Source organism: Orbicella faveolata, unplaced genomic scaffold, assembly GCF_042242905.1.
Source record: "Orbicella faveolata isolate gen_17 unplaced genomic scaffold, um_ofav_v1 contig_1, whole genome shotgun sequence".
NCBI classification, from domain to species: Eukaryota; Metazoa; Cnidaria; class Anthozoa; order Scleractinia; family Merulinidae; genus Orbicella; species Orbicella faveolata.
The window spans coordinates 22,501,003-22,527,990 of record NW_028301536.1 but is presented as its reverse complement, the minus strand read 5'-3'; the positions used below and the strand labels follow the sequence as shown (position 1 = coordinate 22,527,990).

Sequence of the window (26,988 nt, the reverse complement as noted above, 5' to 3'; positions counted from 1 at the left end):
TTAAGCGGTCACCACCCATTTCCCCGAGGGTAGCCCACTGTATTACATGTAAACCAAAAATAGTTGCACATCGCGATGAGTTTAGCGTTACAGTATTACGCAGGGCATGTAGGTAGCGGTGGTCGAGTAAAAGATAACAACAAGGGCAATGGTAAACTATTCATTCTTTTCATTTCTTAATTTAATCTCTTCCTACTCAACACGATTGTGTGCTTCCAGTGGTTCCAAGCCTTACGGAGCCTTACGTATTAGGATAGAAATTAGGGAGTTTAAGCAAATCACTACGGCTGGTGCTACTACGGCTGCCGTGACTGAAAAAGTCTGGGGAGAATACGTCTCGGTGGTCTGCCAAATTTTAAGTTTAGCGAGTAAAGCGAAATACAAAGATGAAAGAAACATCGGCTAAGGAGTTTAAAATCTCTTTTATTTAGTTTCTCACAGCCAAATGGCTTCGGCCAATGGACGATGGCCGTTATTCGGTAGGACGAACAGATTGTTTCTGAGCGAAAGCGAATGCCATACACTTTGTACAATAACAATTTGATGGATGAAATATATAATCTCAGAGACAAATATCTCAAAGAATATCGAGTGAAGAACACATATATATCAATGCTCAAAGAAGCAAAACAGCATCGTATAGTTATCCAGATATAAAACATCTTCACTAAACCCTCAAAGCAAACTTAACCGAAGAAAAACAACCTCGTGCTCAACACGAATATTTCACTTGACTAGCTTCGCCATTCCAACACCTTTGCCAAAACTTATCGTAAATTCAGGATACGGATTTACAAGCTTATGAAAGGCAACCTTAACAGGTTGCCTTTCATAAGCTGGTTTCATAAGCTGGTTCTTCCGGGCATGTTCTCTCCAAAACGAAGTCGGTGACCCCCCATTTTTTATTACATTTCGGACATAACTAACTCATCATCTTACAATGGTAAAAGTCTCAGAATCAAAGGAGTCACTCTAACTGCCTGGTAAAGAGGCAAGCAAGCTTACAAAAATTTTCCATCACGTTGAGAAGTTCTTAGTCGAATCACAATGACATGAAGTAGTCCTTGATGGACAATTACAAATTGAAATTTAAGTTAGCAACTACTGACGATTCGTCAGCCGCCTTAAATCGGGTGAAATTCCATTGCAGCCAAGTAGAGGCGAGTACAAATTGACTGACTGACAGACTGACTGACTACTGACTGACTTATTGACTGAAAGACTAACTGACTGATTGACTGACTGAGAGACAGACAGACAGACAGACTGACTGACTGACTGGCAGACAGACAGACAGACAGACAGACTGACTGACTGACTTACTGGCAGACAGACGGACAGAATGACGGACTATCTGAATGACTGACCACTGACAGACTAACTGACTGACCAGCGGACCGACGGACTGATTGATCGAATAGCTGGCTGTCTGGCTGGTTGGCTGACTGACTGACTGACTGACGAGACAGTATCCTGTTCTTATAATGCACGTAACATCTGTGTTTTATTCGATCAGTCTCTCTGTCTGATCCCTCATATGACACTGATCTGTTTGTAAATTGCAATTAATAACTTTTTTCTTTCACACTTTCTCGACATCTTATAATTAACTTTTTACTTTTTAGGATATTCAATTTGTGTTTAGCGCCTATGAATCGTCGTTGATAAAATGCACTGTACAAATTTATTATTATTATCAGTACTATTTATCATAAATATCGATGTTATTAAATATCAATTGAATGTACTTCAAAACCAGGGAACATGAGTATCTCCAATATGAATATGAATATGGGAATTCATGTTGACCTTTTGCCTGTAGGTTCGATCGAAAAACTGGAGCTGTTTTGTTATGTCTTATTTATCGTTCTTTATTTTTTCATATCACAGTGAGGCAAGCAAAAAGCACTTGCTATGTTACACATTTCGTGGATGAGCTGAACATTCAGCTGAACATTCGGAAAAAAGCACCAGCGTAAAGCTCCTCCGAGGCTGAAGTTTGAAATGAAGTTGTGTCTGTTAGAAGAAATGAACACAAAATGATTTAATTCAATTCTGAATGAAATACCGCTGCGGTGGCGGTATCGCCTGTTTAAACATCACAGGCTAAAATTTGTCTCTCTGAGCAAAGTAAAGTTTTGAATGTGTCGACGTTGATCCTGACATCATTGCCACCCACATACAAAAGTTTTGCTGGGGTACATTCATATGGAACAGACTTCAGGCCGCACTGCTTTAGACACATTGACTAGGATTGACCTACGTCACGTACGAGATGTTGTTAATAATACCAAACTGGCTCTACGCTAGTAGACTACGAGTAGTTCATTTCTATATCGTCAACCCATACACGGATTCGGCTAACGTGTTTACATAATAATAATAATAACAACAACAACAACAACAATAATAATAATAATAATAATAATAATAACTCTAATATTGATGGCTCATTTGAGAGGTACTATTGTTCCGTTTGTACATACTCACATGCAGTCAGTTGCGTGTGGCAAATTGCACAATTGTAACCTCCCAAATAAATTATCACTTGGTCTGAATTCGGTGGCAACAAGGATGTAAACACGTTAGCCGAATCTGCCTATCGAGCCAAGAACCACACTCCCAACTTCTTTTCATTATTGCTAAGAATAGTGATTTTATTCTTTCAATATTATTGTACAAGGTCTTATTTCATATTTGTTGGACCGACTTCTGCATAACTCCTTTTTATAAGCTGGCGTACAAGAGAAATATACATTGAGAATTCACCAACAAATTTAATTTAATTTAGGGGTTGGACTACTTACCGCACATTATTAAACTGAGTTGTGATAAGATGATAAGGCATTTTCACTTACCTTTTGACCAGTATCCTGAGTCTATTTAAGCACCATGAGTAAGATTATTGTAAGCGACACGCTGGCTCCAACGAATACGACGAAAAGAAACATGAAAGTGCGGATCATGGCTTCCTAGATGGATGAAATCAATCCATTTAAGAGGTAAATATTACTAATTTAATGCAATCCAAAATGAGAATGGTATTAACCCTAGGAAGTTCTAATTAGTTTTGGAGTGACCCAGGGCGTTTTCCATCCTACAAAAAATTCCAGATTGAATTTCGGAAATTTCCAGTGGCGAGTGGAGAGCATTTTCCTGGAATTTCGAGAAAAGAGGGCAACCCTGCGAGGTATACCCTCGTTTCAGAGTGCAAAACTATCCAGTATCTAATTAACACTCTCTACATTCCACACGGTAGAGCTTTTAATCACATGCAACAAGACTTTCACACGCATTCTTAGTATCTAAAGAACTCACAAGAATCTGACTTTTAGTTTTACGAATTTCAAACTGATGAACGAGTCATGAAAATTAAACGTCATTCAAAATTATTATCGCCGGCTAATTTATATTCTTAATTGTTTATCCAAAGCCTCCGTTATGAGAATTTCCATTCCATTTGATTTTCTAACCGAATTTCCGGAATTTTCGATTGGAATTGTTTACATTTCGGATTTTCTGGACTGAAACAATCGAAGGATGTTTCCCTACCATATGTACCCGTTTCAGCAAAAGTTTCGGAAGTTTTGGCTGAATACTAAGCGCCCGCAGTCTCCATTATGGCGTAATGGTAAAACATCAGTGGTGTTTTATCTAAATCAGGGCACATGACTGTATTAAAAACCTCGTATGAATCGTGATTAAAACAACTTGTGGTTGATGTTTGACCGTGTCGGTAGAGCTTAATATGATTATAAGACCTGATGTCATCGTGCTCATAAAAGGCTCTTTTGGTAACTCGTTCGTGGATGTATAAACTCATAAGGTCATGCATTAGTTACCTTAAATGGCATTTCACGCTCTGACCAAGCTGGGGTCTGATCTCCAGGTTGCTCCATTGGAATATCTACTACAAAAATTGAAATACGAAACCCAGATGAAAATGCCACCATTTGACAAAAAAAGCCCTTTTCAACTGGATAAGCAGGAACTGATTATGGACACCCCATTGAAGAAGAGGCCGTCAAAAAAGCAATTTCCTACCTCTTGTGGTGCCTACTGGAACAGGTCTCTTCTTTCGATTCTGTTTAGACATGATCATGTACAGCTCAAACAAGAAAACAAAGCACACTGCAATGAAGAAGCTGATCACTGCGTAAAGTCCCTTTTTCCCTAAGCCGACTTGATCCGTGTTTAATCCCAAGTAGACTGCAACAACTGCAAAACAGACCGTTTTTTATGGTGGACATAGCAAATTACTGCAACTATTGTAACAAACAAATTTTAACTTATGTTACATGTGATTGTTTTGCTTTCACATTCCTGTTTCACTTCTGATTCACAGAACATTTCCGTCTGTTATACACACATACCTCCAAGGATCAGCGCAATGGCACCAACAATCCTATGAGCCAAGTTAAAAATGTTGCGCCTGTAACGCAACACATAGAAAACCGCAAATTATAAGTTTTCTTTTCAATTCTAGGGAACTGGAACTATTTCGTACTCCGACAAACCAAAAAAAGTTAACTTGAGAAATTAACATAAAAGTTCAGTGGCACATAGGGAGGTAAGTCACATTCCAGCCACGGCTGGTTTCATGGAGGCCCTCTTTATACAGAGCAAACTGGAATTTGTAAGTCTATTTTTTGTAGAATGGATAAAAAGTACCCGATATAAAAACCTCCAGCAGACCGAGAAAATATAACGTACTTCACATGGACACCCGTCCGAATCAAACCCGTATGACTGAAGCTAGGTTCGAACTTGGTTTCACTGCATTAGAATTGGTAACTGAAGTGAATTCGCCACCCTACCTCGGTTCACCCGGATGTGGTCTGAATGCCGCCATGATTGGTTGAGCAAGTGCAAGCGCGAAAACGACGATACCTAGATAAGGGTGCACTCCAGCGTCCTATTAAAACAACATTAAATGGATAGTTAATTATAAACGGCTTAAAGTGAGCGGTCTGAGCCGTATACTACTATGTCAGACTCGAAAAGTCGAGCCTTTCCGCGTCTCAGCAATTCTGAAAGAATTTTCCCCGCAAACCAATCGCTTCATAATATTAAGAAATACTCTGTTTGCATTTCAGCAAGGTTTAGTTCCATCCAGAATAATGTAAAATTTTAGCGAAGTCTTTTCCATTCTGAATCAATATTCCGTCAGGCAGTCATAATGTATTTATTCCGTCCTTCTATACCCGAAGGCCTCCGCCCGGATCGAGAAAGGATCGTTGGTGCACACGGAAACATTTCATGAAGGAGAAAATTTCTTATTGAGAAGCAAAATATGTTACTAAAATTGTTCAGTGACATTTTGCTTCCTCGTTAAATGTTTCACAACGTTTGCGCACTAACAAAAAATTTTGGAAAACAACCTTACCACCAAAAGTTTCCTCATTTGCAGAGATTTTTAGTTTTATGACTCACCGATGACCACCCTTTCACGTGAACAAAGATCACAACTATTCCTGCCACTGTCAAGAGTACTGTTATTGTCATCAGGGTCCGATGAACCTGTAGGACATACAGTAGGTGCACATTGAGTAACATTCTGTTTATAAAGTGAAGAGGCCTAGTTCGCTGGCCTGCGATGACCAAATTAGATAGAAGAAATTATCAAAAACTAATTTTTGAAGAAAAGTTTCGAGGTGTGAGAGTCCTTGTAGCAGACTAGTCTGGTCAAATATCAACTGAAAATCATACATACTCACGTGATGCCCAAAGCAAGAGACGAGATGAAATTCTCAAGCTTGTGTTATCAGATACCAAAACCTGGATTAATTCAGATAGCGGTTGTTTAAAAACGCGACTTAAAAGTTGGGACTTAAATTTGTTGCTAGAAAAAGATCAATTAATCATAAAAAAATTTATAGACAGTATTATGTTAGTTACAGTGACTTTTTTCCTATTTTTCATTTTTTTCAATTATTTTCGTGGAAGTAATACTTACCGCAAACCAAGCTTTCGTCCCCAATAACTGTTTAGGTTCCCAGACTACACGCATGTACCGTGCCGTGAACAAACCCACAAATGTAGACAAAATCCAAGCAAGTGTCATCAGAGTTCCTGTGTCAGAACATATAAAATCAAGAAGTCAGTTATAGGAAGGCATGTACGTATATAATTATCCCATGGCTCTCTTGGCACCCGATCGGGATAAATAACCATTGAGGTCAGAGGACAGATTCTATCAGCATAATGAAAGCAACTAATATGAATCACAAAAGTGAACACCAGCATTATTTTTAGGGAAAAAGAGGAAAGTATTCCAAAAAGATCCAAAATATAATTTTATAACGAAGTGCCTCAACACTTCTGTCGATCACCCATTGAAGCAATGTCGCGCTATTTGTCCTTCTTCCCGCCCATTGCAATAGAAAAAAAAATTATAAATGCCGACAGAGTTAACTTCACCAAAGAAAAACGGTACCACTTCATCAGTCAAAGTCGTGTTATTTATAAGCTAATGTGAAGGAGCTGCCTCGCCTGCAAACTATTTAGCGTGTCTATCAGCAGAATTGCGACTTTTTATGAACAATTTTCTTTGCACTGAGCTAGAAAATCACTAGTTAAGTGATTATTGATTAGTTAAAGTACGTCATCATTAGCGTTATCGTTTTTACCGTGGACGATAATGTTTGTATTTAGTCCTTCGTATGAAGATACAGATCCCGCCTCCGTGACAGTTATTCTAGAGGCTGTAGGCTGGCGGAGACTATGTTGTTGAATTCCACCTTGAAAAAGTAGATAAGGAAAACAAAGTAAACGTGAAATTGCACTTAACAAAAACAAGTGTGTAGGGACCAAAGGAGCCGAAGCCGTCGAGTTAGCCACTGCCGCAATGAAATTATTAAGGATGACAGTAAAATATAAAATAAGAAGTAAAGTATCTTATAATGTGTTGACAATAATGAGTTTCTGAGAAGAGCTGTATATACATGTTAATATGAGTGTTCACAGTATCATCAGGCGGTCAAGGAGAAAAGTTCATATTCCTTTTTGAATTGGTTTTAAAAGGCCAAGCGTTTAGTCTTTATTGGAATCGTTTCCTACATTTTTCAAGCTATTACATTACAGAATTGGTTCATGCTTAGCGTGCGAATATCGAGTTGTGGATGCACGCGGGAAGTTTGGAGAACGCGAAAGAAGCCTAAGAGTTCGCCGAGAGCAACTCTAGCTTCTTGAGTGCTCTCCAAACTTCCCAAGTGTATTCATAACTCGATATACGCACAGCTAAAAGCATGGACCAATTCTATTACAACATGACGACAACAACTCGGGCGCTAAAACATGTTTTATTTGTGATTGACTACAAGTTCTCACAATGCACGGCGAAGGAAAGCAAAGGTCATTAGGATCCTAACACGCCACAGTATAAGATGAGCAACCGTTGAACGGAAACGCTTAACCTGGTTTCTCAAGTGTCAACGAAAAATCCGCTTCTTCGAATTAATTATAATGAGAATGTATGCAAACCAAGTCAGAAATACTCAATGAAAATGTAGACAAAGTCAAAATACTCAGGTTTAAGTAAACATCCTAACTCGGTGAAAGTCAAATGCTCGAAGTAGGGTTTGGATTATTCAGAACAATCTTTACATTGCCGAAACTTTAACAAAAGGAACTCGCCCTAAACTCGACGGAAATTTTGCAGCTATATTGAAAATGCACACGCCATGTTATTACATACGCACGGCCGTGCGTATATAGAGATTTATATAATAGCCCAAGTTATTCTCGCTTTTTGATTGGTTCTCGCCTATGATCTATTAGAGGACAGTTGCACGATTGACGTCATCATTTCAAAGTTTTTCCCTCTGTGTTTTAAAATGGTGGAAAGTTTTGAGAATTTAGATAATATTTTACATGACTGGGCAAAAGTACAAGAAAGTCTTGTCCAGGCATTGAACAGGTACCAGAAGCATAGTCTAGCAGGAAGAGGAAAGATAACGCCGATTCTGTTTTAGAAAATGACTCGGAAAAAATACTCGAGCAGTCTCAGTCGGCAGTCGAGCAAGACTAACCCAAATACAAAATTGGTCTTGGTAAGCCGAGAACCATTGCTTTATCTCGAATTTAACAAACCCAATAAACAAAATGTTTATGAGATTAATTTATTTAAAACATTGAACTTTTCTCCGTCTCAAAATAATTGTTGACACAGTAATTGTCTGGAATGAAACATCAAAACTACCTCTTAAAATCAGTGAAAATAAACACATAACCTTGCTTTCCGATGCGAATGGTCCGGTCCGTTTCAGGGCACAGCAGCGAGCAAAGTATAGCTCACTACAGCTCACGGCCAACTGTATCGCAGCCAAAAGGTGTCTCCGACACTATTTCACACTGATTTGAGAATCGCCAACCACAGAGGACACAAATTTCCACCATCACTAACGTTCCTTTCATTCAAAACTCGAATCGAATGGCCTCCAGGTTAACCGCAACCGCAAGTTTTCCAAGCGTAGTTTTTCAACTCCTGCAATATTCGAAGCAACATACAAGCTTTTCGGCTCACAGGGCTGCTCTGATGACAAAACCTGACTTGACTTATCCAGCATTTTCTTTGAGATTTGTACATTTCGCAGTTCAATTTCGCAGTTCATTCCACGAATAGCGACGCTCGAGTCAAGTTTGACAGTGGCGTGATTTTCCTGGACCAATCACAATTCTTTGCTACGCATAGCAACCAATGAGATTGCTTCAATTTGTATAGACAATAGATTACGTCATGGCTTTTTTCGTGTTCGCCAAAGTGGGCAAAGACCGGCTTTCGAGTTATGTTGAAAGATTATAGAAATAAAAAACGCGCCCGAGTGCATTGTTGAGTTATATAAGCACGCGGGAATTTTTAAGAACACGAGAGAAGTGCATAGAGAAGCACGAGGCGCAGCCGAGTGCTTCTCGCACTTCTCGAGTGTTCTTAAAAATTTCCAAGTGCTTATATAACTCAACAATGCACGAATGGCAAGTTTTTTTATTTCTTTTATAAAATGTAAACCACCACATTAACATAAAGACATATTAAACAAGAAAAGGATTGCGAATTTTAATTAATCAAAATAAGTATTCTCCTTACATGTACATGCTTTCTTTTTATTGGCTTAAATGCTGAATGAAAAGTAAAACCGTTCCCTTTGTGGCAAGAAACAAACGTTTTCTAAAAAAAGTCAGAACGGTTCTAAAGAAATTATTACAGCAAAAAGAATCTTCGAAAGCTGAAGCAGTTCCCCAGTTCACTGACTTTTGCTCTGAGGAGGATAAAGATTGATTTGCATTGAACCGATTGTGCAAGAATTGAACATGCCGCCAAGCATTTCGCTGTGGATCGTTGTGGTGGATGATCGGCTGTGCGTTTCAACCACTCTGCCTGATACTTCTGCTGCTTTTGGCTGACTAAAAGGCTCATCGCATTGTGGAGATTTCTGTTTTGTCTGGTCGGCCCCTTGTAGAGCAGTAGACAAGACATCACTACATTTCCTGAGCTGGATAGACGACGGACGAGAATTGTAATGCTGGAGACTATTCGGGTTTCTGTGTCCCGAAATGTGGCAGATGTGGCGATCTGACAAACCGGCTTGAGACCACAAGGTTATCACTGTCGCCCGAACACAGTGATTTGTGTAAACTTTGGAAAGCTTGGCCTTTGTACTTATTTCTTTCATCATGTTTCCAAGAGTGTTGACACCAAGCGGGCGGTTTTCGTACCAGATTTCGGGTGTGATGGCGGATTCATTCCAGTCGCGTCGAGGTTGCTGAAATCAGGCTTCGCATTTCGGATTCAGCTTGGAGATATACAAGCTCAGCGCTCGGTAGCCGTCGTTCTCACTCTCTGTTTCGTACATACGAGCCGTCTTCTCAAAGCTGGATCGGTCTTGAAGTCCACCGGGATGGTTTTTGGTGGTCTCGTCGTGGGTCATAGTAACGTAGCGCTTGCCTTGCTCGTCTACTTCAAATGCAAAACTCGTCGGCTTCAAATTTCTCTGCCCTTCACGACCTCTTCTACACCAGTAGAGAACAACATGGAATCACACGTTTCTCAGCAAAGACCATGGATTTGCAAGGCTTAATACTGGACCAGCTTTCAATTTCTGCAAGTCGTCAACTGGCATGGCCTCTTTGTGCTGCACATTTTCCTTCCCTTGCTGTTTCAGGCTCTTAATTTTGGCGTTCAGCATACGGTTGGAATTTGAAAACGTTGAAGAATTTAGCTTCAAACTTCTGTTATAAGGTGGGTTGTTCAAATGCCTCTCTATTGCATTTCTGAACGTAATTAAGGACGACTTGCTGTACTCTTCACCCGTTTTGCTTCGTGCTTCTGTATAAAACTGTGACAGACTGTTGTCAAGTTGTTCGTCGCTCATTTCCTCTAGTTTTGGCAGCACAGGAACTTTTTGTGCACCCCATTCTAGGAAAAGAAAACATTTTTTCCAACTCAGCCTTTAAGTGTTGCAAGCGTATTTCGAGTGGTTAACTGTTAAATGATATACGCAACAGCTGCTAGAAAACATTTAATTGTATAAACAAGTGAAATGTTGCTTTTTGTTGACAAAGATGTAGATAAGCCAGTATAACTCATTATTTAGGAAGCATTGTAATATGCTTTATTCGTCATTCTGCCTTTTAAATTAAAACAGGTTTTAAGTTTTAGTGTTTGAGATGTGTATTGGATTGTAGTCATGTTTACGTAAATTCATACCTTTGAAAGCGTTTACTGCCCAATTTGTCGAGCTCTTCGTAGACTTTGCTTGCGTTTCCACCAAAAGCCGGTTTCTCTCCGCTTCTGTCAGTTCTGCAAACCGTTTTTTCTTTGGAACAGGTGCCTCATTTTGAGACTCCTTAACGCTGCTACTTTCTCGGCGTTCAGGAATTCGAACCCGAGTTGAAACCGTGGAAATTCTTCAGCCATAATGGCGGACGGACTAGCTGATTCTCAAATTTTGTCCAGGGCAAAATTTTCGTGACGTAGCTTGCGTGCATATGTTGAGTTATAATGCACGCGCGTGACGTAAGTTGAGTGCTTTATGGAGCTATAATGAACTCGAACTGACCAATCACAGCGCGCGCAATTACTCGAACATTTTATAATTTGAAATAAAAAAAAGCTTTATCTGTAGTAGTTTGTTTCGTTACTATATAAAACAAATAGATTCCATGTTGCCGTGCGTCTGTTCAGTAATAGATCACAGAAGACGTCAAAATGTGGTAAGAACATCAGTGACACACTCGGCTATCGCCTCGTGTGCCACTTTTTTGTTCTTACCACATTTTGACATCATCTGTGATCTATTACTGAACAGACGCACGGCAACATGGAATCTATTTGTTAATTTGTTCATGATGACTCAATAGGAATTAGGTAGGACTAGCGCGCGCGCTATGTTATCATAAAACTTGTTAGGGCTTATTTTATTCCGGAATTGGTTTCTACAGGTTATTTTCGAAAGTATGCCTGTTAATTATGATAAAATAGAGTATACAGAGTTTCAAATGCGCCTTACTTAAACTGATTAAAACCTAATTTTAAACGCAGAACGCTCTTACCTGCCAGGATTATTTTACTTTTTCGTTAAAAAAAATGATCTTTTGAAGCGGGTACCGTCAGAGTTTTAATCTTACATGTATGTAGAAGAGAGGAATCTTTGAGTTAGAAACACTCTTTAGCTTTAAAATTTCTAACATCGTATATATCTAGCGTTGCCCTTTCGTTTCTCGATGATACTTAGGACTAGTTATTTTGATATGCGAACGCTTTGAATCGTTTGAACACAAATAGAACTATTGAGTATTAATTACTGTCCGTGGTTCTTAAAACAAATACGTTAACCAAATATAAACTCACCGTTGAAGTCTCCAATCGCTCCCAACACAAACCAAGGTTGACTCAGGTCCCTGAAGTTAGTTATCCCTGGGTTGATGTCCCTCGAAATCCTAAACATTTCAAGAAGTAGATTCGGCGATTATTGACGATTAATCCTGTTATTGTTGTAATCTTAGGGTACACTAATAATAAGGCGATGTTTTGACTAGAGTTCTGATAGACCCTTAATAGAGCAAATCATTAGTGAAACTGATAACAGAGTAGGGTGGCACTCTACCTCTCGTATAGGACATATTACAACGGCCAAATGGCATATTTTGAAAAACAGCTTAATTAAAATTATGAAAAAACAACGGTATATACTTGCACTTCACCACGCCCCCTTCATTTGAGTGTTCAAGAATCCTCACCGCCGATGGATTCTAGAAAAGTATCAAAATAACAAGAATATAAAACGAATAAATGAATAAACCTTTCTACTTCTTAGCACATTGTTCCATACGGTTCAAAGTCAAGTGCATGAACTTATGGGAATATACCACTAACAGACGTGAACTATTTTTTTAAGCAAAAGAAATTCAGACCAGGAGTCATCTAGGTAATTGAACATGAGTACGATTTTCGAATTTCAAACAGGTGACGTTTCCAGAGCCCTCGCACTTCTTGTTGGTTTTAGGTGGAGAGGGTAGCTCATGGGATTACATGGGTATACGTGAAAATGGGAAACAGCAAACTAGAACTGAGAATCCTTACTCCTACCAGATCGGTCTCATACTCGTACTCAAATCTAAGTCCCCTATTGACACATTTCTTTTTCAAGAAAAGCATACTCATCCTCATCATTTATTTGCCTTTAAAAGTATCTATTTAGTTATAGTAATTTAATCAGAGCGAGAAGACCTTTGCAAAACCAAGAGCTTTCAAGATGGCACTATCATTATTATCATCGAAAAACCGTTTTTCCGTATTAGGGGCGTCCGCCACAGCAGTGCCATGAAATAATCGTTTCCTGTAATAATTGTTTTTCTTAATTTATTTGGTGAAAGCCGCAAATAAAAATACTTACTGGAGTAGTCATAGTTGGAGTGGATCGGTCTTCTGCATAATAATGTCCACTCTCTGATTGATCACTGATGCACATGAGCAAATCCGTATCGGCCTGTAAGTAGACAGAGAATGTTGATTATAAACTCCTGGCTTTTTCAATAATCAATTATCCATCATTATTATATGACTTGCGTATGTAGCCGATATCACGCACACTCTGATTGGCAACTACTAGGGCAATATTCTCCCGTAATGCCTATGGACCTACTACTTGTCTGCAAAGACCCAGCAAAAACCCATGTAATAAACTACTTATTTAATTGGCCTCGAACGTTCGGTCTCAAACCTCGGACTTGCCGTATTGACGTCGCTATCGCTCGATCAATACGGCAAGGTCTTGATCTGAGATTTTCCCGTAAAGACCTCAATCTCGGTTATTAAGTAGTTAATATCGTCCCTTGTTATGATCGTGTACCCAATTTCGGAGGAAAGCTTTGATGCAGCAAAGTACACTACAGCCCATAATTACAAATATAACTAAGCCTACACTACAAGAAGATGGGTTTACGAAGTTATTAAATGCAGCAAGAAGATAGGTTAACAAAGATAAAAGATGAAGACACGATTGATCACAGTAGTTGTACACAAAACTTAAGCAGTTATGAAATGAAACCCTGAAAAAAATTCAGGCCTGAGCGGTACATGATTCGAACTCATGACCACTGCGATACCGGTGCAGTGCTCTATCAACTGAGCTATCAAGCCAACTGGCAGCTGGTCCTTTAAGAGTTCCTAAAAAACCCGTAGATGGTAGAGAAGAATACAAGTGAATATATGAAAGGTCATATACTTGAACTGCGGAGACAGATATGAAAAACATCCGACTGCTGTCTGCCAAAGATCATAGGATGATTAAGACGCGATCAGCGAAGGTCGTCAGGAAGACTTGCGAGGATTGTCCAAGACGACCTACATTGCTCGGAAGAGCTGCAGGAGAATACACAAGGACTTGTTCATTACCATGATCCTTGACTTTTGACGGAAACCGAAAGGAAGACCACCGTCACCATCATAGTAATGAGTAATAAGTCTCAACAACAATTGGATACCCGGTAATTACACTGGTTATTTATGAGGGTCCCCTATACTTTTTTCGTGACGCGTGAATGGGCGTTTTTTCTTTGCGCGAAGCGTGAATGAGGATTTTTTTTTTTTCAGTGATTCGTGAATCTATATTTTTCTGTCCTCGGGAAACTGGTTTTCGATTTTTTCGTGATCCTTGAAAAATGCATTTACTTTCGCGTGATTTGTGAACCATCGACTTTTGTGGGAATAATTTTTCACATTTTTGGAGATTTTAGCGTCATAGAAGCTCGTAAACTACACGAAACTGGATGTAAAAAGCGTGACGGCCTGCCTTTCTCGACATCTCTCGACGCGCGTGAGGATGGAGGACTGAGAACTAACCACAGCAACAGTGAACCAGGAGGGCCTACAATCTAGTCTGTCACGCTGTGTCACACACGCGGGGTATCACGCCATTTCGATCGAGAAAAGGCTGAAAATGGAGGGTTCTGCGGAAAAGGTGAATTAATCTGTCAGTATCCACACTCTATCCAGCCTTAACTGATGTCCACTCAACCATCGCTTCGATGTCATAACCGAAATATGTCAACAAAGTGTTAATATGTCTTTTGGATTGTTTCTTTTGTCTTCACGAAGGTAGCATTTGCATATTTTATTCATATTGTCATCTTTATTGCTTGGTGACCTCGTGCATGACCTAGCTGCAGTCTGCATTGTCAACCTTTATAGTTGAATGACCATAAGGTTTCCATGGTTTAATTTTACAGTTACATTACAATCAAAACAACGTTTTGTTGCCATAAAAAATGTCTGCCTTAGTCTTGGTATCGACAAAACATGTGTCCGTGACTTTTTATCTGAGAGCCTGCTTAAATACGGCTCAATACGGACACCCCGATAATACGGACACTTTGGCATATTCCCTTGGTGTCCGTATTAACGGGGTTCCACTGTACATGCAAAATACCCAATCCACAAAAGATCTAGACATGCTGACGACGAGAGAGTCTGAAATTATCAAAATATGGCCATGTGCAGCTATATCTACTGTGGTACATTTCAGTATTGCCAGATACATTTTTGTAATGATTGTATATGTATGTTTTGCGAAACGTGAATAGAATTTGCATTTTTACGTGAAACATGATTTAGCCTTTGCATTTTCGCGTGAAACGTGATTGCTTACTTTTTTCTGTGAACGTGAAGCTTTTTTTCGAATTTTTCGCGGATGCGTGAAAAGGCCAATTACTTTTGCGTGAAACTGTTTTCAGAAGAGGTATAGGGGACCCTCATTTATGCCCACTCTCGATGCTTTTTTAGGTTCCCAAGACGTTCAACTATATAAAAAATCGCTCGTATCCATAAAGTTCTTACCATGTTTCGGTCATCACTAAATCCTACTCCTGCCCAGCCTGCCTTTCCACTAAGCTCAAACTCCACCGTATCCTCTATTCTTTGATATGTCACCAAAAAATCGCAGTCGTCACTTGAGAAGCAGGAGTCTGGAATCCTAAAGCTGCCTTGTGCTGGTGCTGTTGTTGTAGGAGTTGTTGTAGATGGTGCTCTTGGTGCTGGTATTACGCTGTTGTTGTCCTTAAGTATAACAATTTAAAGTCAAGAATGAAATATAGGCGGGTAATCGAAGTTTACAGACGCCTTAGGTTTTGTTCGCGTTATTCAGTCCTTATCAGCTAACAATGGTATAGTGTACTTGGGTTTTGCTATTTCCTGACTTTTAGATGAAGAACGCTCGGCAGTCAGTCGAGGCCGATTGGCAGATTCGTTTTTGACTGACTGATTGTTTGTTTGATCGATGGATCAAACAATCGGTCACTATAATAGAACTAACCTTAATGACTGATTAACTGTATATGTGCATGCATGTTTGTTGGATTGATTGGTAAATACCTTAAGCTAAACCGCGAGGAATTGCTGATTGATTTTTTTACCTGATTTAAGTTAAAATTTCACCGTGAAGATAGAATCAACGAAATCAGTACCTGCAGCATTCAATACCTGAACTTTCGTCACAGTTATTTTTGAAGTCGACGACTGCCTGACAGAATGTTGTTGGATAGTTACACCTGAAAAGAGCATGTATTAATTAATTAGAAAGCAAACAATGCTTTAATGAAATTTTTTAATTATTAGTTTTTCAATAATTATTCTAATTCAAGCACTTACCATATATACTTTCAATAGCACCCAAGAGATACACCTCTTCATTGAAATTTCTTAAATTTTTAATTGCTGGGCTTGGGGTGATATCTCTGGCGATCTTTTGAAGCGGGTAAGACCAATTATTTAGTTTTGGTCATGAGAGGAATCTTTGATTTAGAAACACTCTCTAGCTTTAAAATATCTAACATATACATAATGGGATGCCGTTTCTCTTTGATGTGCATAGACGATAAAGCGAAAATACTTAGGGCTATTTATTTTGATATCCGAACGCTTTGAATCGTGTTACTAGAAATAGAACTATCGAGTATTAATTACTGTCCGCGGATTTTAAAAAAATACGTTAACCAAAATAAAAACTAACCGTTAAAGTCTCCAATTGCTGCCAAAATAAACCAAGGTTGACTCAGGTCCCTGAAGTTAGTTATCCCTGGGTTGATATCCCTAGAAATTCTAAACATTTCAAGGGGTAGATTCAGGAGTGATAATTGACGGATAATTCTGATAATATTGTAATATCTTACTAGTTGCTATGGCACATGTTACATCTAAATCCCCCCTTCAATTCACAAGCGCTGATTATTTTAATCTTTTTTTATGGGGGGACATTCTTTCATGCTTGAATTATGAGGTATCTGTCTGTTAACGGACTAAAACCTGGTTAAAATTCTCCGTTTTCGGTGGCAGATTATCTAGGGGATGGGAATGGGGAAATTCAGTTCAGATCAAGAAAAGTTCAATTTACAAGGCAATATATGAAAGACCGTATATTTGAACTGCGGAGAAAGATATGAGGACATGATTGATCATCGCAGTTATACCCACAACTTTTAAAAGCGGTTGTGAAATTTAAGCCTGAAAAAAATTCAGGCTAACGAGATGCGAATCCATGACCTCTGCGTATGCCGGTGCAGTGCTCTACCAACTGAGCTATCGAGCCAACTGGGAGCTGTTCACGTTGTTTATTATATTAAGAGAATGTCCAAAGCAACAACCGCAAATGGTACTCTAAGTCGACGTTGTGAATAGCGTTGTGATAGACCCTTAAGAGGCGCCCTCTGTAAATTTCAACTATGGTCATTTGGACCAGAAAAAAATCAAATTCCTCAAACTTTCTCAGATGAATGGTCTAGATAAGTGATTCACAAAAATATAATTTTCAGTTAAATTGGATTCGTATTTTAGCGCTGGGGTCACCATCTTGGTTTTGCCCCTGTGAGAGGACTTTCAGCGGCCATTTTAGGGCACATTTTTAACAATTTGCCATACAAAGAAAACGATATAAATCCGGGTAAAAACCCTTTATTCGAGACAAGCAAATGTTTATTGTTACGTTGAGAGGCTGTTTAGGCAATTTGATCATCATATGATTTTTTTACAGAAATTTAAATTTCTTCCCTTTCGGACCACTCATGAAGCGCCAGTAAAAAGGCGAAATTTAAAGGAAAATATCACTTGAGATCCCCAAACTACCCTCCACTTAAAGAGCAATGTCTCACCTGTAAAAATATGCAATAAAATTTTGGGGCAGTTAAAACTGTAAAATGTTAGAAGAAGAAGTTTAAGCTGTGCTTTTGTCAACAAAGACCGCCGTCTTAGCATAATAACGTGAAAATAACGATGCACAGAGAAAATAATGATATGTTCCACTTACCTCGCGACATGTTGACAACTGGATGTTCCACGATACCTCATGTTATATTCTCAGTAGGTTTCAGCCACATTTGGTGATTAGTGTACGAAATCACTCTGAGACATCACAACGGTTAAGCAGATTTCAACTCTCCGAAGCCCTCTTCATAACATCTATCAATATTATTTGTCTTTCGTCTCATAAGCCGCCGTTTACAAGAAGTTTAACAATTCGCTGAGATCCTAATCCTCCTCTTAATCAAGTATTCTCATCAAGGACTCGTTTAAGCTCAGTTCTGATTTGATCTGTTGTGCACCCGCCATTATTCCACAGATTGCGTTACATTTGACAAGTGCACATTTCAACGGGTAGGGGTAGGGTGGGTAGGAAGTGAAAATGTCACCGACATTAAAGCCATTTTACGCATTTCTGTGTCTGAACTAGTAACTGGCTTTTCAAGAATGATTTGAACATGAGCTTCTGCTTGGAAATTTGAAGAATTTTCTACTTTATTTCTTGCAGGGTGGGTTGGGGGGCGTGCATTGTAAGAAAAGAAGAAAAAGAAAAGTAACCGATAGACAGTATCAGGTCAAAAGATTATGATCTGTGTACAAGCTCTTGATCAGCTTAAATTAAATTTCTTGTATCCTATTAATTTTTTACCCAACTATCCAGTATCCTGAAAATCCCTGATAGGGCCTCAGTGATGAACTGGAGCACCTGATCAAGAACCTGATGCCTATGATTGGCCATTCGTTTCAAAATTACGACAGGGTATACGCGGGTTTTTCTGCCGCGTATACTTGTTTACATACGTTACGTGTGGGCTTTAAGCTCTTATATACGACCGTTTAGATCGCGTATATACTCATTTTTAAAGGGCCACACATTTGCGTGAATTCAAGCGCGGGGATATGCGAAATAAATCCCCAAATATAGGCGTCCTACAAGGACCCATATATACGCGAGCTAAAATGCGCGTATATGCGGGTCTCGTAAATTATGTTGTATATGCCAGCACGAAATGTGCCTTTTTAAGAGAATGGCTGTTCGTGTATGATAGCAATGAAAATTACTTTAACTAGGAATCGTCAATATGGCGGCAGTGGCGAAATGGCTTGTCTTGCTCTATCTGCTATTTAATGTTTGTTACTGCAGCTCCCCCAGTGACTGAACTTCTAGAAACAGTTATGCGTGTTTTGAATGACTGTTCAAGATTTTATCCCCACGCTAATCGTAACATGGCAGAGAACTTGATTGTTTGTCGTGATGTTGCTGTGGATTCTGTTCACCGTTTAGGACAGAGGTGCCCAAGCGAATGCTGAGAGAATTCTGCCTCTCCAATTGCTGGTGAGACAAATTCAATACTTACTACATAGATGGGAAATGTTTGCAGTTCAGTTTTGAACTTGAGTAATCTCAAACTACACAAAGCATAAGCAGTGGAAAACAGTTTTATAGAGGCAACTTTATATTTGGGTTAACTTTTAATCCTGGGTTAGCGTTAACCGGCTTTCGAACAACCCGGCCCTGATGATTCGAGAAATAAGACTGACGTGGGTTTTCCAAATCTGGTATTAGTATCATGCTGGGTCATTTGCGAAGTAGAAACATCTATGTTCAACGTCAGCGTGTAAGGGTCAGCAGGGTCTGATTTGAGGTGGTTCAATACCATCACAAGGCGTCAGGGGACCTAATTCTCTCTGGCACATTGATGGACTACACTGCCTCATCAGTTGGAGGTTTGTAATACATGGTGGTTTTGACAGGGCTTTAGACTTTAAGTTGTGCAAAAAAAACTTCTGCTGCAACTGGGCTCGCTCTGTTCTTAGCTGCTGTGCAAAATTATGAATTGCCCTCTAGAGTGTGTTGAGACGAAGGGGATGAAAATTTAGAGGTAGGAAAAGCTATGCTATGGCACAGGGGATTTAATAGGGGAAGCAAAATTGCTGGGTTGTCTGTACACAACCAGTGAATTGAACGTCTCTGGAGAGAAGTCTTTATTGAAGTCGGTCAGTTCTACTACACTCTGTTCTACCAGATAGAAGAAAATGGCATCCTGGAATCGAGCAGCATAATCGATCTGTTCCGTTTGTATTACATATTTCTTTCCAGAATTAACAACCAGTTAAACCTCCTAGCTGAGGCATGGAATAACCATGCTGCACGCACAACCAATATGGGTGAACGCAGTGATTTTACAAGATATATGTAATACTGGAAATACTAGCTGTCAGGGGCACATTTGATGATAACACCCAACTAGATGAATTATCTGGTGAAGACCCAATAGGGCTTACACTAAAATCACATTCTGTTTCCTAAAACTCCCCTTGAGGTATTGATATATCATGGGCTGGACGACCCACTCTTCCATTACTAATAGAAGCTGATGAAGTTGGCAAAGCCCTAATGGAAGTACACTGAGGTGCATGAAACTGCTCTTAATTTTGCAAACATTTCCCATCTAAGTAGTAAATATTGCACTGATTTGTCTCACCAGTGATTCTAGAGGTCGTATCCTCTCAGCATTCGCCTTGGAACCTCTGTCCAATGAATCAACTAAAGAATTAGCCTGCGTAGTTTGACAGTTTAGCATATTTTTTAAGCAATTTGAGCGCGAGCGCACAAAGTGACAAAGCAGCGAAAACGAGCAGGAACCGCCCCAGGCTCATTGTGGCTACGCCGCATTTGGCGCTCGTTATCGCGGCTTCGCCGCTTTCTTAGCGTTCAAATTGCCTAAAAACCGCCAAGCTACGCAGGCCACTAAACGATGTACAGAGTAATCCACAGCAACTTCACGACGATTAACGTTAGGATAAAATCTTGAACAGTCATTCAAAACACGCATGACTGTTTATAGAAGTTCATTCACTGGAGAGCTGCAGTAACAAACATTAAATAGCAGATAGAGCAAGACAAGCCATTTTACCACTGCCGCCATATTGACGATTCCTAGTTAAAGTAATTTTCATTGCTATCATACATGAAAAGCCATTCTCTTAAAAAGGCACATTTCGTGCTGGCATATACAACGTAATTTACGAGACCCGCATATACGCGCATTTTAGCTCGCGTATATATGGGTCCTTATAGGACGCGTATATTTGGGGATTTATTTCGCATATCCCCGCGCTTGAATTTACGCAGATGTGTGGCCCTTTAAAAATGCGTATATACGGATCTAAACGGTCGCATTTATGAGCTTAAAGCCCATACGTAACGTATGTAAACAAGTATACGCGGCAGAAAAACCCGCGTATACCCTGTCGTAATTTTGAAACGAATGCCCAACCATAGATGCCGTCTATCGTCTTTTTTTTTTTTCTTTTTTTCTTTTCAATGCAATGCATAATCCCCCCCCCCCCCAACCCACGAAACATAACCTAGAAAATGCCTCAAATTTCCAAGCAGAAGCTCATGTTCAAATCATTCTGGGAAGCCAGTTACTATTTTAGCAACAGAAATGCCTGAAATGGCTTAAGGGCCTGCTTACAAGGAGTGTAACCTCGCATTAAGTTGTCCCGGTTTGTAGAGTTACCCTACCTGTAGAATTTTGCTTGCAAACCCGGGCTATCTTTTGCCCTCCAGCTAGGGTTAACCCGCTTGGTAGGGTAACCCTCCCTCCTTGTAACCAGGCCCTAAAATGTCGGTTACATTTTCACTTCCTACCCACCCTACCCCTACCCGTTGAAATGTGCACTTGTCAAATGTAACACAATCTGTGAAATAGTGGCGGGTGCACAACAGATCAAATCAGAACTGAGCTTAAACGAGTTCTTGATGAGAATACTTGATTAAGAGGAGGATTTAAAGGCTGCTAACAGACGTCTGGGTCAGTTAGGATCTCAGCAAATTGTTAAACTTCTTGTAAACGTTGGCTTATGAGACGAAAGACAAATAATATTGATGGATGTTATGAAGAGGGCTTCGGAGAGTTGAAATCTGCTTAACCGTTGTGATGTCTCAGAGTGATTTCGTACACTAATCACCGAAAATATGGTTGAAACCTACTGAGAATATAACATGAGGTATCGTGGAACATCCAGTTGTCGACATGTCGCGAGGTAAGTGGAATATATCATTATTTTCTCTGTGCATCGTTATTTTCACGTTATCATGCTAATTAGGACGGCGGTCTTTGTTGACAAAAGCACAGCTTAAACTTCTTCTTCTAACATTTTACAGTTTTAACTGCCCCAAAATTTTATTGCATATTTTTACAGGTGAGACATTGCTCTTTAAGTGGAGGGTAGTTTGGGGATCTCAAGTGATATTTTCCTTTAAATTTCGCCTTTTTACTGGTGCTTCATGAGTGGTCCGAAAGGGAAGAAATTTAAATTTCTGTAAAAAAAATCATATGATGATCAAATTGCCAAAACAGCCTCTCAACGTAACAAGCAATATTTGCTTGTCTCGAATAAAGGGTTTTTACCCGGATTTATATCGTTTTCTTTGTATGGCAAATTGTTAAAAATGTGCCCTAAAATGGTCGCTGAATTAAAGCGCTCTCAGAGGGGCAAAACCAAGATGGTGACCCCAGCGCTAAAATACGAATCCAATTGAACTAAGAATTATATTTTTGTGAATCACTTATCTAGACCATTCATCTGAGAAAGTTTGAGGAATTTGATTTTTTTCTGGTCCAAATGACCATAGTTGAAATTTACAGAGGGCACCTGTTAATAGAACAAGCCATTAGTAAAACTGCTGACAGGCGTAAGGTGGCACTCTACCTCTCATAGAGAACACGTCAGACGATCAAATGACATAAATTATTTTGAAGAATTATCAAAAAACAAAGGTATGTACTTGCACTTCACCACGCCCCCTCCAGTGTAGTGTTCAAGAATCCTCACCGCCGATGGAGTCTGGAAAAACATCAAAACAACAAGAATATAAAACGAATAAAAGAATTAACCTTTCTACTTCTTAGCGGATTGTTCCATACGGTTCAAAGTCAAGTGCATGACTTCCAATCGAAACGAATGGAAATTTACCACTAACAGACCAAAACTACTATTTTTTGATGCAAAAAAAGTTTCAGACTGCGAGTCATTTTAGTGTAATTTAGATTGGACTACGAGTACGATAATTGAATATGAGTGCGTTTTTCCAATTTCAAACCAGTGACGTTTCCAGAACGCCTGCTCTTGTTTTTGGTTTTAGGTGGAGAGGGTAGCTCATGGGATTAGACGGCTATACGTCAAAATGTGAAACCGCAAACTAGAATTGAAAATTGTTACTGCTATCAGATCGGTGTCATACTCGTACTCAAATCTAAGTTCCCTATTGACACATTTCTTTTTCTCAAGAAAAGCATAGTCATCCTCATCATGTATTTGCCTTTTAAAAGTATCTATTTAGTTACAATAATTTAATCAGAGGGAGAAGACCTTTGCAAAATTACTGAGAGTTTCCAAGATAGCGCTATCTTTATTATCATCGAAAAACCGTTTTCCCTTTTCCATGTGTGAATTGGTAGTTGCATGGAGGCGTCCAGCGTAGCAGTGCCATGAAATAATCGTCTTCTGTAATAATTTTTTTTTTTTTGAATTATTTGGTGAAAGCCGCGAACAAAAATACTTACTGGAGTAGTCATAGTAGGAGTGGTTCGGTCTTCTGCATAATAATGTCCACTCTCTGATATATCACTGACGCACATGAGCAAATCCGTATCGGCCTGTAAGTAAACAGAGAGTGTTGATTATGAACTCCTGGCTTTTTTAATACACAATTATCCATCATTATTAAATAACTTGGGTTTGTAACCGATATAACGCACGCTCTGATTGGCTAATGCAAGGGTATTATTCTCCCGTAATGTCCACGGGCCTACTACTTGTCTGCAAAAACCCAGCCCAAAGCCTTATAATAAACTACTTATTTAATTGACCAGAAACGTTCAGTCTCAAACTTTGGACTTGCCCTATTGACGTCGCTGTCGCTCGATTAATACGGCGAGTTCTCGGTCTGAGATTTTCCCGTAAAGACCTCACTCTCGGTTAATAAGCACTTAATAGCGCCCCTTGTTATGAGCGTCTACCCACTTTCGGAGGAAAGCTTTATAATAATAATCTTTATTGAGGAAACGTTTTCACGTACATGTGGTTTTCGAAAAGGACCTCAAAGATTAATACTAATTAATAGAACTAAAAATATGAAATTTATGAAACACTTAAGTTAAAAAACTCAAAACCTGTCTCTTAAAAATATTTACATTAGGAGAGTCTCGTATTATCTGGCTGAGAGAATTAAAATCATTAACAGCGTGATAGGCAGTTCTTTGTTTTCCCCAATTCGTTCTAACGCAGGGGAGTCTAAGATTGACTTTATGTCTGGTGTTATAATTATGCTGATGTTGTTGTGTTACTAAAGTCAATTCGTGATTTATAAATCCATTTAGACATTTGTATACATGCACACATCTTCGCTGGAAACGCCTTTTCTCTAATGGTATCCACTTCAGAGTCGCTAATGCATGCGGCGCAGATGAATACAGCGGTCGATCTAAAATTATTTTAGCCGTTTTATTTTGCAAAACTTGTAGGCTAGACATTAAAGTTATATTACGCTTGTCACCCCAAACTAGATCTGCGTACTCGAATAAGGGCATGACAAGACTTTTATAAAAAAGAATGTGCGCCCTAAACGGTAATAAATGCTTAATGCGCCTAAGTAGGCCAAGCCTTTGGTTAATTTTCCCTGCCATATATTCGACATGATTTGTCCAGGTAAAATCAGACGATATTAAAATTCCAAGATATATTAAAACAAGAAACATCGTTCACACAATGATCGAAAATTGACACAGTTAGAGCAACTTTGCTCTCTAGTTTCCTGTTACTGCCTATGAGCAAACATTTGGTTTTGTCCAGATTCAGTGTTAATTTATGTTCGTTCAGCCATTTGGCCACCGCCAGGAGGTCTTGATTGAGCTTGTCAGTCAGCTCCTGGGAGGAAGACCCATTGTAGTAGATCACCGTATCGTCTGCATAGAGTGACGCTTGACAGGCATCTAGAACGCTTGGCAAATAGTAGATGTAGATGACAAATAGCAGGGGACCCAAGATACTTCCCTGAGGAACCCCGTGGGTGACTGGTAACTCATCAGACAACTCATTCCCACAACATGTGCGCTGTTTCCTGTCAGTGATGTAAGAGCGAAACCACTGAAGCGAATTCTCACATAAACCAATCTCTGAAAGCTTAGGTAACAGAATCTCGTGGTCCACAGTGTCGAAGGCCTTGGTTAAATCCAAAAACACGGCCCCACATAGTTTACCTTGTTCCGTATTCAATAAGACTTCATCGGCAAATGAAGTCAAAGCAGATACAGTAGAAAACCCCTTCCTGAATCCAAACTGTTTCCTTGTGAGCAGATTGTTCGTAGCCAAGTACTGGTTACGATAGAGCTGAGTACACTGCAGCCCATAATTACAAATATAACTAAGCCTACACTACTTAGCCTCTTAAAATGTAACAAGAAGATAAGTTTACGAAGTTACTAAATGCAACAAGAAGATAGGTGAACGAAGATAAATGATGAAGACATGATTGATCACAGCAGTTATTCACACAGCTTAAGCAGTTGTGAAATTAAAGCGTGAAAAAAAAAAAAAAAAATTGAGCCTTCTTCGGAATTTGAACCCACGACCTCTGCAATACCGGTGCAGTACTCTACCAACTGAGCTATCAAGCCAACTGAGAGATGGTCACTTTGTGAGTTCGTAATGTACCCGTAGAGGGTGAAGAATAGTTACAAGTGAATATATGAAAGGTCATATACTTGAACTGCGAAGAAAGATATAAAGACATGATTGATCATAGCAGTTATACACACAGCTTAAGGTAATCGGCTCTTGAAATTGTTCTACTATCAAACTAGTTTTGAAACTTAGCATAATTAATATTCATGATATGAACATTAAAAACATGCAATAAAAAAATGGAGTCACCGTGCTTGTTTACGCGTCAGCAGGCTCTTAAAATAGGGTATTTTTACTGGTTGCGCGTTAAAAATTCGAATCACCGTCATAAAAAATTAAGTCTTGGTTACTTCAAAGACACAAAATTATCTCTTTAAAGTAAAGCTTCTTTTATTCACATAAGCAGCATTGCTTCATTTAAGCCGTTTTTGATTGCCTGGTTGTGGGAATATCGCATGTTTTTGGACAGTTCCGTGGTTAGCTTAAAGTCCTCGCCATGGCCAAAATACACCCAGTACGGAACTATTTTCCAAAAAAAACAAAAAAAATCATGTTCTTTAGTAGACTGTTCTTAGCAAATACCTGAAAAAAAAAATCGGGGAGGTACTTACCATATTTCTGTCATCACTAAATCCTACTCCTGCCCAGCCTGCCTTTGCGCTAAGCTCAAACTCCACCGTATCACCTATTCTTTGATATGTCACCAAAAAATCGCAGTCGTCACTTGATAAGCAGGAGTCTGGAATCCTGAAACTGCTTTGTGGTGGTGCTGTTGTGGTAGGAGTTGTTTTTGGTGGTACTGTTGCTGCTGTTATTGTACTGTTGTTGTCCTAAAGTATGACAATATAAAGTCAAGTTTATAAAGTTTAAAAACGCCCTAGGTTTTGTTCGAGTTCTTTAGTCCTTATCAGCTAATAATGAAATAGTGTACTTGGGTTTTGCTGTTTCCTTAGTTTTAGATGAAGAACGCTACAGTCAGTCGAGGCCGATTGACAGATTCGTTTGGCAGCCTTGGCAGATTGGTTGATTATTGGTTTGTTAGTTTGTTGACTGACTGACTGATTATTCGTTTGATTGATCGATCGATTAAAGAATCGATCACTATAATAGAATTAACCTTAATAATTGATTCACTGTATGTGTTCATGTATGTTTGTTGTTTGTTCGATTAATATGTAAATAGCTTAAGCTAAAAGGCGAGGAATTGCTGATTGATTTTTACCTGATTTAAGTTAAAATTTAACCGTGAAGATAGAATCAACGAAATCAGTACCCGTAGCATTCAATACCTTAACTTGCGTCACAACTATTTTTGAAGTTGACGACTGCCTGACAGAATGTTGGTTAATTACACCTGAAAAGAGCATGTATTAATTAATTAGAAAGCAAACAATGCTTTAAGAAAATTTTTTAATAATTAGATGTTCAATAATTGTTCTAATTCAAGCACTTACCACATAAACTTCCAATAGCACCCAAGAGATACACCTCTTCATTGAAATTTC

At 39.2% G+C, this 26,988-nt stretch overlaps 1 protein-coding gene and 1 pseudogene across 1 annotated transcript; both read right to left on the bottom strand.

Annotated features, from left to right (window-relative positions):
* Positions 1-403: 403 nt before the first annotated feature.
* LOC149118424 (ferric reductase 1-like) lies at positions 404-26,436 on the bottom strand. The gene is made up of 18 exons (XM_089296042.1): positions 26,095-26,436; positions 23,365-23,457; positions 22,587-22,645; positions 16,506-16,594; positions 15,977-16,044; positions 15,335-15,553; positions 12,894-12,986; positions 12,191-12,249; positions 11,849-11,937; positions 6,630-6,740; positions 5,957-6,072; positions 5,434-5,520; positions 4,818-4,915; positions 4,374-4,432; positions 4,045-4,218; positions 3,843-3,910; positions 2,859-2,972; positions 404-2,016 (listed from the first exon to the last, which is right to left on the bottom strand). Exons 1-17 carry the CDS (start codon positions 26,095-26,097, stop codon positions 2,880-2,882), a joined length of 1,578 nt encoding a protein of 525 aa, XP_089152168.1. The 5' UTR covers positions 26,098-26,436; the 3' UTR covers positions 404-2,016; positions 2,859-2,879.
* On the bottom strand, positions 9,031-11,352 carry LOC149118425 (uncharacterized; annotated as a pseudogene).
* Positions 26,437-26,988: the final 552 nt, after the last annotated feature.